Here is a 15,641-nt window from a genome sequence, read left to right as displayed (position 1 = left end):
CGTTTCCCATCTGTGTCAATTGTGAATTATTAACACAAGGTGGCACTATTGCACAGTATTGAGTTCAGCAAAAAAAGGATTCCTCGAGAAGACCTGAAGGTTCTTGATGGCTTATAAGTTTAAAGGAAATCCTACCAATAGGCTGGACCAAGAGTAGTTTTATAAACCAGTAAGACAACCATAAAATCTGTTCAGCAACTTGAAAGATGGTCAATAAAAATGAAAAATGTAATGTGAACACTTTTTCTGTTTTTGTTAACATTCATGCTACCGAGCTTTGACGCAGTTGTAATTGAGAAATGTCCCCCTTGGGGAGACCAAAAAGCAGAACATAAGTAATCCTTTCGGTGATAAAAGCATGCAGAGATGTTAACCGCACAATTCAATTCAAAGAGCTTAACTTAAAAACTGTCAGCAGGGTACATACTCAGAATTAACAAAGGAAGGAACATTCAAGAAAGAACAAAAAGTTCCCTGTGATACTGAGAAGTTCAATTTTACGTTAAGAATGAGGCAAGAAATGATTGCTGTAAGTCTGCAGGAAATTAATGTAAGTAGCGTCATATCATTTGAAATGACGTGCAACAGAATGAGCACAACTTTTATCACTTCCTTCACACTCTCTCTCTTCCTGTGTCGGTAAGTTTGCTCCTTGCAGATATTTTACAATTGAATTTTTTTCACTCTAGGAGATGCTGCAGCATTTGTTTCTCTGGCAACAACCAACAGAGTCCAGTTGTGACAAAACGGTGTAGTTTCAGAAATTAGTAGTTATCTTATAAGCCCCTAAGGTGCCGAAAACACCAGACCTTAACGTCAGCTTTTGGCTGTCGTTGTTACTTCCTTTTGTGCGTGTGTGGAAGTTTTAATCTTTTCTGTCTTTTATTGATAATGAATCATCTCATTTCTCCAGAAGTCTTGCATTGAAAAAGGTGCAAAATGTGCTATTCTTGCCTCCCAAGAGTGTGACAGTAATATTTGAATTCTGGTTCCTCTTCATGACCTTTTTTCTCTAACTATCCAATTCTGGTCACAAAGTGTAATACCAGCATTTGCAATACATGATTGCAAGCAGATATCAGGGCCTCCATGTAACATTTTAAGGTAGAATTTGAGTATAAGTGGTTATTATCATTAAATACCTTTTAAACACCTGTAGTTTGCACTACTGCAGACCCAGATCACAGCTTAGTAGCTAAGCCTTAGCACACTTCTCCTCACCACATCCCCTGCTCAGTTACCTTTTTGATTTGCTGTCCTGTGTGGCTGTTTTCACTTTTGCCTTTCTGAGACCGACAGTTTTTTTGAGTTTGTTTATTCAATTCGCTGGCCCTCCTTGAATCAGAAAAAGCTTAGAGCCTGCTGTCGTTCAGTTATCCATCAAGCCTCTTACTGGTCCACCAACACAACTTTTGCTCAGCTGTTAACAGTCAGATCCTTCTCTGGAGCTACCTTATGTGAAATTCTCCAGAGGGAAATGTGACAATAGCAGACATTTTTTCACCACTGCTACCTTACCTCACCGTTTTGTAGGATTTAAACATACATGTTTCAATATAAGCATTCTCACATTGTGTATTAGATACAGCATATGTAAACAAAGTTGTCCCTCTCACCACTTCAAATCCTGTCCTGAACTGAATTAAACACAGTGATACTTTAAAGTGATAGTGAGATACTCAGTGACACTGAGTGATACTTGGAAATTTAGCAGAGACATGATTGAAATTTCTAGAGATCGATATGAAAGTGATGTGTTTGTAGCTTGGCAACAACAGAGTTGATAAAGTCACATTTAGTGTCAGCAGGTAATACATGAGAAGCTTCTCTGTGGGCACCATGGACAGAAACTCACTTTTAACAGTTTAACATCTGGGGTTCAGAGTCAATCCTTCTCAGTGATATGTTCAGGATTTGCACTTTTACCAGCCACTGCAACATCGCCTCCTTTAAAGGTCGTCTTATACCTTTGCAGAGTTATCAGTCTGTAGTGGCGTAGTCTGCAGTCTGTGCAGTCTTCCCAAAAGTAAATATGATTTGGAAATTGATTGGTTGATTACTCATTGGTTGAAAGTTAGCTCAAGTCAGTTGATGCTGGGACAACAACCCATTTCAAAACAAAGAAGGCAAAGCAAGGCACTGGAGAAAAGAATCAGACATCAGCTGGATAGGGGGAAAAAAATTATTCAATACTTATATTAACTTCACCACAAATCAGTCTTTTCTACAGCAGAGCAATGTGAAAGAACCAACATCAGTACCAAAATGACCAAGAGAAGCAGATACTTCTGATGCTGCTCCTACCTGGGAACAAAATGCTTTAATATGTAGATGCATGTTAACAACATCCAAACACAGAGCAAACACTGAAGCATGTTAACACATTATTTTCTCTGTGCAATCTGAATGTTTTATAGAGAGACACAGAAGGGCCGAATATGCTCCTGGAGCCATTTCTGAATTAAACCCAAACTGCATTCCCGTCATCAAACTTCCACCTCTTTGCTCTCCATTTTGCTCCTGCCTTACATCCTTGACATCTCCTCCTCAACTTGTCTGGATATCGGGTCTTATTCCAGGCAGTGTTGGGCAATAGAAAGCTCAATCAGCTCTTCTCAAATTCAAACATCTCTCCTGCTGGTGTAGGAACATAACAGAGTGGATCAAGTCCATGAGATTTATTTTATCATTGTATATATATTTTTTTTAAATCAGTGTTTTCACAGAAAGAAAAACTCAAAACGATAGAGACACAAACTGCCACAGGCTGCCACTGGTGTGGTGCCGCTCGTCGTACTAGAATGAAATTAACTCATTGATGACCGGTTTTCACATTTTGGTGTTGCAAGTCAATTAGAAGACAGATTAATCTGTTTGAGTGTGTATACCAAACTTTTAGGCCTAACAGTTATTCCCCAGAAATGTACAACAAACTGGAAAGCAGTCACTGTTAGTAATAACGGTGAAAATGAAATAATGACATAAATCCCTCCAGGCCCACTAAGTGGCTTTTTTATTATTTTCCTGGAGAATTTACCAAATTCCCGAATGAGATTTAGGTGGCTATGAAGATTATAATAGATGAAGAATTAGTGGGGCACCCCGTTTGTTTACCACCCACTGAGCTGGTCTCATGATTTCTGCATGACCAGGCTTTGTATCTGACCTCTGGGCACACTGCCTTTGTTCTCGCACCCCTGGTGGGCGGCGGTCGGGCCACCAGCATTTGAACAGAGGCTCCTTTCACCGGCAACATTTATTCAACCATCTGTGCTACGTATGCTCGCGCAAGCACGTACCAATTTTTCAGCGGAAACTCGTCTGCGCTGCTTCTCCAGACATTACCACCAGTGTCTATGAGTGACTCTCAACTGGCTGGGAAATATTACTCGCTGAGACGCTCTCATCTGAATATGAGTAAGAGACATCTACGTGCTGGTGAGCGTGTACAACTTTCTTTAAAAACACCCAGATACGAAGGACGTAACTTCTGTCAGAACGAACAGATCCGGACAAAATTGTCTTACTGAAAAAGGCTGAAATATATTCCACATCACGGTAAAGAAACTTTTATTTCACTCATTACCGATTGAGTAATGTGGTCGGTCTTTGCAAAACAATGCTATCTTAATTAACAATATAATCTGTAATGTCGTAGTGATGTTATTAAAGTTGAAGCAGGCTAATCTGCCCAAATCTAAAAGAAAACAGTGAATTCCTCTGTCGGTACAGCATCACCTGCAGGACCTCCGCACTGTTGGTCAGCTCATGATTTCCTCTGCAGCCCATTGAGATTTCTTTTTTCTATTGATTTCATCATTATTATTTCATTCTTATAGAAAAAACGATGCGCAGAACTCTAGTTGAAATAGTTGAAAGTGTTGAAATACGTCATTTTTCATAATTTCATCATTTTGGAGAGCAGAAGAGGAGGGGGAACAAGGAAGGGAGGGGTTTTCTTTAAATTTGGGCTTGGTTTTGACTGACTGACTGATGTTGGCTTCCGTACTGAAAAGCATATGTGCTGTCTTTGCCACAGAGAGCTCTCAACATTTCAGTCCATTAGGTTAGTAAATTTTAGTCGTGGTAATAGTTTATTTTTGTAAACCTCTGGGAAATATGATTTTAACCTCCGGGAAATGTTTTGCTACATAATGAATGGTATCTGCATGGTTCTTGTGTTTACTGATTTTCAGGTATTCCTGCTTACTGCTTGCACAGAAGTGTGTTCCTAAGACTTTACAGACAAGTGTGACAAGCTTCAGTTTGACTTCAAGTGTCAGCTCCTAAGCAGAGAAGATCAAGATGCAGCCGTTGGAGGACGACAAGGTAAATGTTTTAGCAAAGACTATTCCTGTCAGTTTGATTCTGATAAATCTGAAACCTATTTCCACCTCTCAGCACTAGGCCACATTAGTTTTACTGAAGTAGGTGCTTTTCAAAGAAGAGTTCAAAGAACTGTGAAACATATCTCCAAGTTATTGTATTCTGTATTTTTCCACTCTGACAAGGGCAGGAGCTCCGGATGGGAGCTAAGCACTTCAGGACATGACTAAGAGAGTAAGATTGGGAGACAGGGCCATTGGGTGGCACGTTTGAACTTGTATGTGTTCTAGTTTCCTCCTTTTATTGCCCGTTTCATAGAGAGATGGGATGGGGGAGGAGAGACTGGGCAAAAAGGACGCATGGGCTGACAGTTGTAAAAGCAGAGGATTGCTGCATGCTCATAGTGATAATATGCAAAGCAAGACAGTCTGCATTATAGTTCAAATTAAACTGTATATTTGAATACAAATGGCATGAAATGAGCTGTTTGTCTACTCAGTGTGACCATGCACCTTTGCAAACATTTGCTGTGGTTTGTCTTTTGTAAGAACTCTCTAGCAGTTGCTTCATTTTCTTGGATGTTACTTAAGATTCTTACTGCATCTGACACATGGAAATTAACTGAAAGAATACATGAATGTGGAAGTTAATGGTAACCAAAATCAGGTCCAGTGTAACTGCATGTGCTTCTAAATAATTAAATTAATTCTTCAGTGAGAGATGAGAGATACTTAAAGATACTTAACCACTAAAAGGATGAAGCTTTGAGAACTGAAATTCCATCTTAAGATCCATTTAGTTCCTGTTGGAGCACTCAGTCTTTGTGGTGTTCATACAGACAGAGAATGGTCAGGTTTCATGTCCTTATTCTCTGGATAGTTTTATCCTCAGTGTCTATGTTAGTTCTTACATCTTTAATAGGTAATTAATGGTTGTTATGTAACATCACAGCTTCATATGGCATTATGTTGTTCTGTATTATTCATGTGTGAACAAAAACTTGGACCCATGTGTGTCAGTTATATCGTGAAATGCAACGAATGTTGAGCAATGTTATGGGCTTGGCCGCCAAATATACACAAGCTAACATATCCCACGTATAAAATGACAAGTGCAATATTGTACATGTCTGTACAAGCACATGCCTCACGGCATGTTGATACAACCTCTGAGCCAGCTGTGGTATGATTGTATGTCACTATACTGCTTCTCACACAGCTGCCCACGCCTACTTTAGAGGCACTTGTATAGATAGAAGTGGATTTTAAGGTGCAATCGTTCTGAATGTCCCTACAGATGCAGTATTTTCATTTCATACACACCTACTCATATGCATACACCGCTCAGCTAGGCTCCTCCATAGTAGCAGATGTATGTTGCACATCTGTGCTATCTATTCTATTTGTGTGATTGTTATCCTCAAATTTGATATATTACTATACTTTTTATTCTGTCCTTTTCTGTCCACGTCTCTACTGTGCATTAGTGGAGCCAGAACATCATGTTTCCCCTTATCAAAGGCTTAATCATCCAAGCAGCATTGCCTGTGTGCCACTCAGACAGAAAGATTTGAGATACTGTCACTTGTACTTCACATCACTGAAACACCATATAACTCAGTTTGTTTTAGGCTGTTGTAGTCCTCTGAGAAACACAGTGTGGCTTTATTATCAGTTGTTACTGGGTTGAAGTATTCACCATTATCAGTCCAGCGTCATTATTTCAAATAATTCATGACTTCCTCCTGCTTGTTGTTTCATTCTGAGAAGCATGGTGCCTTAAGAGAAGCTAATAGGAGTCGATATTAGCAGCACTAACCTTATCCACTGAAAGCCTGTTACTGCACCATTGCTGTTGTTCGCAGTAAAGACCACTGGTTTCTCTGATGGAACAGAAAGGAACAGACAGTTTGTTTTAAGGGAGTCTCTGGGCTGCACTTTTGTTTCTTAGTTAATATCAATTAGAAACAAACAGCCTCAAAGACTTTCATGATATTTCAGTACTGATTTACTTTATCTGTGCAGATAATAATATCACGGTGACACCAAGTACTGTGAGGCAGAACAGAGCTCATTGTGCTTGTTCTGATAGGGTTTCTTCTTGAATTTTTTGACTGTATAAGAATATACAGAATTGTACAAAACAGTACTTATATTGAGTGATATCGATGCACTTCGTGTTGAATCAGCAGCTGTAGAAAATGCAATGATTAAACAGGATGATTAAAACATATTTCCTTTGATTAAATAGTCTGTCACTACATCAGCAATCGACTCTGCCCATTGTTCTCTAGTTCTTTGAGAAATAACTTGTGATGTAAACGACATGTGGTTATTAGTTAAGTCAAACTGAAACTTGTATCTGGAATTTCCATTTTTGGCAAGTTGCCTCCACATAGCATGTCTGTGGCCCCAACTTCATTAAAATCAGTGTCAGTTCTGCTTGGCTGAAGAATTCAAATGTCACTCTCCAGAAATTGTCTAGTGTATTAACTTGTTATTATGAGCTAAACCCATTTTAATTCTTAAACCAGTGGGAGTAAACATTCACAATAGGTCTTATTTTCTCTGGGTGTCTTTAGCCACTTATCTGAGAAATACCTCAGAGCTACAAATCATGTAGCTTTTGCAGTGTGGCAACACCTGCTTTCAAAGCAGTGCTGCAAGCCTGAAAACAATGAGTGAGAGCAGTTGTAGAAAGACTCATTGTGTGTACTTACCAGTGTCACTGTGAACAACCAGAGCTTTGTGTTGGCAGGAACAGACCACAGCCGTTATTCAAACTGAGGGAGTGATTGTACATGAGCTCCACCTTCTTATTGCATTATTCTGTCTTCTTTCTGTCATCAGCCCAAGAAGAAGGTGACCCCTTACCTCCTCTACTGCGTTTCAACAGCAGTCATCGGCTCACTACAGTTTGGCTACAATACTGGGGTCATCAATGCACCCGAGCAGGTGTGTGTGTGTGATGAATCTGTTACGTGTTTACATCTGGATGACTCATGGACATTGAAAGTGTTCATGTTTTACAGCAGCAGCTAGAGCATTAAAAGGGAATAGCTCCCACATCAATGATAGACACACGCTTCTCATTTTTTTTATATCAATAACAGTCAAAGAAATGTATTGTAAATAATATGAACGGTTTTATGTTGTTAATGTCGGTTAAGTTATGGTGCCAGATGTGATGTGTCAGCTCCCATTATTCAGCACAAGTGGTCTTACAGCAATGCTGAAAGCTCTACTGCCCTCATGTGGAGGTGTTTAAAACTTCCCCAGAAGAATCTCTGAAACCTTGTCTTTTATATTTTTCTTTAGAGTAACCACCTTTAACTGTATCTTTCTCTTTAAATTTTTTTTCTTATTTCCTAGAAACTACGGGATTTTTTCCAGAATGTATCCATGGAGCGATACGGGGAGCCTTTTACCCCAGGAACAAACACCATGGTGTGGAGCTTTGCTGTGGCCATCTTTAGTGTAGGAGGCATGGCCGGGTCCTTCTCTGTTGGAACTATGGTCAACACATTTGGCAGGTGAGAACATAGGGAGTAAAGATGCTAGTTCTATGATAAGTATAAACTGTGATGAAAGGATCCTCAGATGGGAGGATTTGCAACTTTTCAGTGTCAGATATGTTTCATTTGTTTGGTTTGGACTGACATTAAGAAAAAAACACATGATTCCTGTTTGTTACATTTGAGAGTGGGCAAACTTTGATGGTGTCAGGTTTATCAAACCTGTAGCTTTTTGCTGCCTTGAGTTACTGAAGTACATTATTCAGACATGCTTTCACTTGTATCAAAATTTTACTCCCAGTAACTTTGTTCCTCTTGGGTTTTTTTTGTCTCTCATCACCAGGCGAAAGTCCATGCTGCTCGCTAACATCCTGGCTGTAGTGGGCGGTAGTCTGATGGGACTGTCGTCTCTGAGTCATTCTTTTGAGATGGTCATCATCGGCAGATTGATCATCGGTGTGTTCTGCGGTCTGTGCACAGGTCTGACACCCATGTATGTGGGCGAGATCTCCCCCACTGCTGTCCGAGGAGCCTTCGGCACACTGCACCAGCTGGGTGTTGTTATTGGCATCCTGGTGGCACAGGTACGCAGATTTTTTTTTTTTTAAACTCTGTCTTCCGTGGAGCATACTTTACATACCAAACATTTTTTAGTTTTCTCTGATCAGGATGGTTTTAGATTCAGTTTTTCTGTAATTCTTGTAAATCTGTTTAGCTGCAGACAATAAGAATACACAACATTATGGAAGTTTTCCACCAAAAACATTCAAACAATCTTTCTTCTTTATCAATTTTGCAAGAGAATAAATTATTATTTATTCAGATTTTTACATGTAGCAGAGATGAATTGACTGAGATAAGTCTGTTTCGTGCATCTCATTGCTGTTGTGCTGTGTTTAGATCTTCGGTCTGGAGTCTCTGCTGGGCTCAGATCATCTGTGGCCACTGCTCCTCGCCCTCACTATCCTGCCTGCTATTCTGCAGACCATCATGCTGCCTTTCTGCCCTGAAAGCCCCCGCTACCTTCTCATTGTCCTCAACCAGGAGGAGGAGGCCAGAAAAGGTCCATTATAAGTCAATGTGTACACTTCCAACACAAGATGGCAACATCAGATGTTTAACTAAACTGATTTTAGAATTACTAATGTATTTTTAATGAGGTCCTTTAACTTATTAAAATGGTACAGTGTCATTGGATGTTCCAGGACCCTCTGAGCCACTCTTTGCATTATATTTACACGATTATCTACCTGGCTTGTCTGTATTCATCCTCGCCTTCTTCTTCTTACAGCAATGGAGCGTCTGCGTGGCGTTGAAGATGTGAGCGATGATATTCAGGAGATGAAGGAGGAAGGGATGAAGATGGCCTTGGAAAAGAAAGTGACCATCCTCGAACTCTTCCGCTCCCCAAACTATCGTCAGCCGATCATTATTGCCATCATCCTGCAGCTTTCTCAGCAGCTGTCTGGCATTAACGCTGTGAGTAGACATTGTATCTCATTAGTCCAACTGGATCAAGAGAGTAATCTTTAAACTCTAAGAGGAACACTTACTTCACTGATAGAAATTATTTCTGACAAGCGAATGACATGAGACGCTTCGTGACTCCAGGCAGTGTTAGATTGAGTGCAATAACCCCAAGAGACATAGACAAGCAAAGGGCATTTAATAGATATTTTGTTAATAAGGTCATGTAACCAGGTTGACGAAATTCATTAGCCGTTCTTGTGTTGGACATGACAGTCAAAGCAAAGCACTTGCAGCCTGCGGCCAGAGGCTGCTACATCAGTTAAACTTCAACAAGCACGTTAACCTCCATGACTGATGTCAGTTACCAGCAAGCTGCTAACGTTATGCAGCTTCAATAACTTTTTCCTGTTAAACTACTCTAAAAGCTAAATATTTTCCTTTAAACAATGAACCAAGTGACATTATGTAATAGGAAATTAAATCGGAGAGAACAATCACTCTGGTCCAGAGTCTCTCTCCAGAGCCGTGGAGCATTTTATTCTTCACTCTCACTAATGAGCCTTATTTTCAGCAGCAAGCAGAGAAAAGGGTTGAATAAACCCATTGTGTGACCAGCTACAGAACATAATGGAGCATTAAGTCTTTACAGAAATGAGATTAAGTCAGAAGCCAATGTAAACCGGAAATGAAGAAAAAAAAAGAGTTGGGCTGTTGGACTTAAAGAAGTCTTTTAAAGTTTGTGAAACCTTGAGAATTTTGTATGAATGTGACCAAAACATCATCAGATTTTCACATGATTTTAAGAAACATGGCTACAAAGAAACATCTAAAAACTGAAACTAAAATACTGCATTCAATTCACAAAGGAACATCATCTCATATATACAATATTACATATGTGTAGGGGGCAAAAAGTATGTGAACCTTTCAGTATATGGTGTGCACCAGTAACGGCAGCTAAATTCTTTGAGATCTGACTTGTGATGTAAACCTCACATTTGTTCCATAGTTATGAGTTGCATTTGATAGAAGTGTCAGATAATTTAATTAATATAATGGAATTAACTGCTCACTACATGTCCTTCAACAACCTTTGTGCTGGATTCTGGCCCAGTCTTTAAAAATGTGGATAAATGACCGAGTACAATAATTGTTGTTGTATTTGTTTATTTAAGTTCTCTTTGTTAACATTTAGGAATAGTGTGATATGTGAAATATCACATAATGTCACTTGTACTTCACATCAGAGATATTATGATTCCACTGAATTCATAAACTGTGGGTTTGACATGTTACTCTTGGTGTAAATCAGCAGCTGTTTTCTAAATAATATACATCAACATAAGCAATTAGAATTAGTTAGTTCTGATTTTAAATCTTGCCGATCTGCCCCTTTGCGCGATTGCGTTGTTTTAAATGCCGACCATTTTTTATCAGCTGAAATCAGAAACAATAAAAGAATTTAATTTGGCTTCCACTTCAGGTCTTTTACTACTCCACTGGCATATTTAAAACTGCTGGCGTAACTCAACCCATCTACGCCACCATAGGAGCTGGAGTGGTCAACACCGTGTTCACCGTTGTCTCTGTAAGTGTCTGCATGTACGATATTTGAATGCAGTGCCTGTCTGTTGGCTGTTAATGAAGGAGTTTTACTCTCTGGACACCAGCTGTTCCTGGTAGAGCGGGCAGGACGAAGGACGTTGCACCTCATTGGACTGGCTGGAATGGCCATCAGTGCCCTCGTCATGACCATCTCCCTGTCTTTGGTGGTGAGCGGACATTTCTGTGTTCGTGAGCTTGCTGTTGCAAAATTTGATCTTTATCTGAATCTCTCTTAATTCTTTCTCCGAGCAGAAGACCAACGAGTCTCTAAGTTATCTGGCAATTGTGGGTGTGTTCGGCTTTGTTGCCAGTTTTGAGATGGGTCCCGGGCCCATCCCCTGGTTCATCGTGGCTGAGCTCTTTTCTCAGGGGCCTCGACCTGCTGCCATGGCTGTTTCTGGTTGCTCCAACTGGACTGCTAACTTCCTGGTGGGGCTGGGATTCCCTAAACTGGAGGTATTTCTTATACCCACGGTAATACGACTTGTAGGTTGCACGACTTGCAGGTTTTCTCACAAAAAATCTCTTTCCCTCTCTCTCAGGAGCTTTGTGGCCCTTACGTTTTCCTCATCTTCATGATCCTTCTCATCCTGTTCTTCATCTTCACCTACCTCCGAGTCCCCGAGACAAAAGGACGAACCTTTGACGACATTGCACAGGGATTCGCTGCCAAACCCACCCACTCCCCCATGCCCGATGCGGTGGTCGTCGGACTGCCAGAGAATAAAGAACCTGCACCTTTGTCGCCCACAGAAAAGGTTCCCATGGTCGATCTTCCTTCAGAGAGACAATGAATATCCACAGAAAAGAGAGGGAAAACAGACAAACACGTTCAGTTGTACGAGTAATATAACATAACTTACAAATAATGGAGAACAGCAGGAAAAAGCTATCGATGTGTACCAATACAGAGAAAAGGTTGTAGTTTGTTTACATGAAAATTCAAGCCTGCCTTTTAAAAATGAAAGTTTTTTTGAAGATTCTCTTGTTAGAATTGCTTTAGTAATTGACTGAATTCCCTGTAATCTTTGTAAATCTTAACCCTACTACTGGCGCTTAACGTTTAGGAATATTCTCACTGCTGGCCCCATGCATTGAGCCACATAAGAGGATCAACATATTATCAAATTTTCAGCTGCTCTCGGTGTTAAAAGGTTGCAGGTTTTAAGGGTTTTATGTATTGAGGTCAAACTTGAAAAGCCGGTTTTGGAGACTGGTAGTTTGACCCAAAAAGAGGTTGACTTGCTATCCAGTGGGCCTGTGTAAAATGCCTCTCAGCCAGGGGGAGGGAACCATGTTGTATTAAATTGTCAGAAAAAAACAGGAAGGGGGTACCGCAGCGGTCCCTTTCCCCTTCAGGTATATACAAAAAAGCACTGATTTTAGACAGAGATTAAATGTTTTTAAGCACATCAAAGACAAAGACTTCTTCTCAACCTGTCACACAGCATCTCCCGACAACAGAAGATGTCTGTATTTATATGTTGTTTGAATTCAGCCGTGTTTGTGTGGATGAAGAAGCAGAGCGAGGACAGTTCTGCAAAGTGCGTGCATTAAATATACCTTTAGTGGGAGGATAAGAGAGATGTCGTCTGGCACTGCCAAGTCTGAACAAAGCCCCTTTAAAGGCTTTCTCCTCATTAAAAACACAAGCTTAAGCTTTACCACTTCCGTTTCAGGATTTTCACTGCAGAGAACAACTTGAATGACAGGGAAAAAAAAGCTTGTCATAATGCAGTTATTTACAGCATGCAGGAACAGATTCACAAACTCAGGTGGCTAAATGTGTAAATGTTTGTGGTTTCTAATTATTGCCAAGAAAATACTTGTATCTATCACTGTACTTGAAATTCTTTCAGCATCTGTTGTAACTTTTAGAACAGAAACTACTCGAAAAGTGTCTTACAGTCTATAAGATAATGTTTTCATATGTTTGCTAGTATGAAATTAAATGTTCTCATTTGAGGCTTGTATAGAAACATGTTTGTGTCTGCTGATAACTGAATGCACGTCTAACTCAAAGCAAGACATTAGCCACCTGTGATAGAGGTGTTAGATAAAATAACACTAAATGAATTGTATTTATTTTAGTGGTTAACGCACAACAAAAATGTTTTTGTTTCTAATTGTCTGAAATTATATGTATATATTGCAGAATCCCGAGTTACTGCATAGTGATCAGCTGTTGTGGCACATTTCAGTGGGCTTGTAAATGTTGTGTCAATGTTTGTGCTGTTGCATCTTCTTCTGGATGTGTACTCGCTTTATAAGGAAGCACTTTTCTCCTTTGAGCTTAGCAGTTTGCACTTTGGCAGTCTGACCACTTTCTAATGGTGGCTTATATTGTGTGTGTGGCCCTCTTATGTAAATACACTGGAAGTGTGTGTGTTTCTTTTTTTGCTCTTTACGCTGCTGTATATTCTGTTACTTCCATTCAGATTTTTGCATTATTTTTTGGCACTCTGCATTCTTGCTATGGTGACTGCAATGAAGTTGCATTGTAATTCTCCCTTATATTCATATTTGTCAGATGTATATTTTGCTCTTTTAAAGTCGTTTTGTGTAAATAAACAGAAATAATAACTCAGTCAGATGAGAGTTGACCTTTATTGAAACTTTTCCTGCTTTAAGGGAAATCATGAGTGTGATTGTGATTTTTTTTTTCTGTCGATAATCTCATCTGATGAAGATGAGAATTGTCATGAATGTTTAATGCATCTACTGCTCTGTAAAATTATAAGAGTTTTGTGTTGTGTGTGCCCTGTGGTAACTCCCATTTCCTCCTCTGCAGTGGCAAAACCTCAGCTAGCTGTGCAATAATAGATCTAACTGCCACTCTGACACACTAAAATGAAACCACATGTTCAAAACCAGAGTTTCCCTGCTGCTACGAAGCAGTTGAGTTTAAAAATATATATTCATGGTTGTGTTTTTTAAGGTTACACAATACTTCAATACATACTATATGGGTCTTGTAAGTGGATCCTTTTGGTACTTTACAGTTGTGGTAACTGAAACCTGTGGACCAACTACTTTACCAACCTTACCCCTCACAGAAAACAAATAAATATTCATATTTTAGAGGCTGAAGTGACTGTATTGTTGTTATCTTTACTATATAATGATTAACTCTGGTTTTAACTCGTGATTAAAATTGAGGGCAGCCCTGGCTTTGGACACTCTGGAGAGTAGTTGCCCTCCAACTAGAAGGTCAGTAGTTTGATTCCCAGCATTTCCACATATCGAGAAACTCTGGATAAGACACTGGACACTGCTTTGCCCCTAATGTGCTTATTAATACATATATTATTGTGGAGACAAAAAGGCTGTATATGTCACGGTTTATTTTCCGTTTTACGTCTTGTCTCGTCATTTCCTGTTTTATTTTGAAAAAGCACTAACCTTCTCCTCTCGTTTCAGGTAACTTGCCTTTCCTCCCGTGTCAAGCGTCTTATTGTCTTCCCTGATTCCAAGTGTTTTCACCTGTTCCCCTTGGTCCCTCGTGTGCTCAAATAGTCTGCGTTTCCCTTGTCTTGTGCCAGTATGTTGTCTCGGTTCGAGCGTCACTACCAGCCACTCTCCTTGTCTTGTCTCCACAGTTTCCACGAGCCTGCAGTGCAATCTTGTTTTGTACTTTATTCCACAGTCATAGCCTTAGTTATTTATTGAACGGTAAGTTTCATAGCCTTTGTTTTTCCTCCATTTTTACGGAGTGATTTTTCGTTGTAACCATTCAAAGTCTTTAAGTTAAAGTTTCATAGAGCCTCTGTTTTGAAAGAGTGCGCGTTTGTTTTATTCCGCCTCACTTTGAGAGCGTGACTTTGCTTTAAGTTTTCATAGCTTTTGGTTTTCCTCCCGTTGTGGAGAGAAGTTTGTGAACTTTCATAGCCGCGCTCCTCCTCTCCTTTAGTTACAGAGGAGAGCGCTTAGGCGTTTTATAGCCTTCTCCTTTGCACTGCCGGGAGAGCGCCCTGCACTGCCGGGAGAGCGCCCTGCACTGCCGGGAGAGCGCCCTGCACTGCCGGGAGAGCGCCCTGCACTGCCGGGAGAGCGCCCTGCACTGCCGGGAGAGCGCCCTGCACTGCCGGGAGAGCGCCCTGCACTGCCGGGAGAGCGCCCTGCACTGCCGGGAGAGCGCCCTGCACTGCCGGGAGAGCGCCCTGCACTGCCGGGAGAGCGCCCTGCACTGCCGGGAGAGCGCCCTGCACTGCCGCGATCTTGTCTTGTGTTTAATTATAATAAAACCCTCTTGAAACCACGACCCTGCATCTGCGTCCTAAATCCCTCTCTGGTAACTGACAGTATACAGCACATATATTATATTATACACATATATAATACAAATCATTTTAATAGATGAAGCTAAATGGAAAAACGCAAAAGAATGTTTAGCATTTTCATTATTTCTAAATCAATTTGGTATTTTTTTTAAATATTAAAACATATTTGTTGAATTTGAATTTCCATATTTTTTTCTTAATATTTGACAATTTGTGTGTATTTTAATTGTGATCCCTTTTCTCCTCATTTTCTCCCACATATCTGCAACTTCTCTAATTTACTTATTAATTTTGTTATTTAAAATGTGAGGAGCAGATGTCAGAATGAGGCCAAAAGCTACAATCCTCACAAAACTTAAAAAAGGCAGAAAAGGCAAGGTGCAGTGCAAAAGCAGTAGATCAAAGAATATGGAAAAATTACTGATTACTTTTAATTTATCTTTGTA

At 40.1% G+C, this 15,641-nt stretch overlaps 1 protein-coding gene across 1 annotated transcript; it reads left to right on the top strand.

The window, feature by feature from the left end:
• Window positions 1–3,337: 3,337 nt before the first annotated feature.
• On the top strand, window positions 3,338–13,502 carry slc2a3b (solute carrier family 2 member 3b). Its single transcript, XM_072394068.1, has 11 exons — window positions 3,338–3,558; window positions 4,197–4,329; window positions 7,176–7,280; window positions 7,698–7,858; window positions 8,184–8,424; window positions 8,741–8,903; window positions 9,132–9,319; window positions 10,794–10,898; window positions 10,981–11,082; window positions 11,168–11,371; window positions 11,458–13,502. Exons 2-11 carry the CDS (start codon window positions 4,306–4,308, stop codon window positions 11,707–11,709), a joined length of 1,545 nt encoding a protein of 514 aa, XP_072250169.1. The 5' UTR covers window positions 3,338–3,558; window positions 4,197–4,305; the 3' UTR covers window positions 11,710–13,502.
• Window positions 13,503–15,641: the final 2,139 nt, after the last annotated feature.

Source organism: Leuresthes tenuis, unplaced genomic scaffold (assembly GCF_036924035.1).
Source record: "Leuresthes tenuis unplaced genomic scaffold, fLeuTen1.0.hap1 SCAF_10, whole genome shotgun sequence".
In the NCBI taxonomy this organism is placed as follows: Eukaryota; Metazoa; Chordata; class Actinopteri; order Atheriniformes; family Atherinopsidae; genus Leuresthes; species Leuresthes tenuis.
Note: the sequence above shows the minus strand (reverse complement) of the source record. Positions and strands in the feature narration are given on the sequence as shown.

What these genes read in the sequence shown, in the direction of transcription:
- slc2a3b (XM_072394068.1), top strand. Translation starts at nt 4,306, where the DNA reads ATGCAGCCGTTGGAGGACGACAAG. An exon ending in TCATCAATGCACCCGAGCAG is followed by an intron (nt 7,281 to 7,697) that starts GTGTGTGTGTGT and finishes CTTATTTCCTAG; the next exon opens with AAACTACGGGATTTTTTCCA. An exon ending in TGGGATTCCCTAAACTGGAG is followed by an intron (nt 11,372 to 11,457) that starts GTATTTCTTATA and finishes CCTCTCTCTCAG; the next exon opens with GAGCTTTGTGGCCCTTACGT.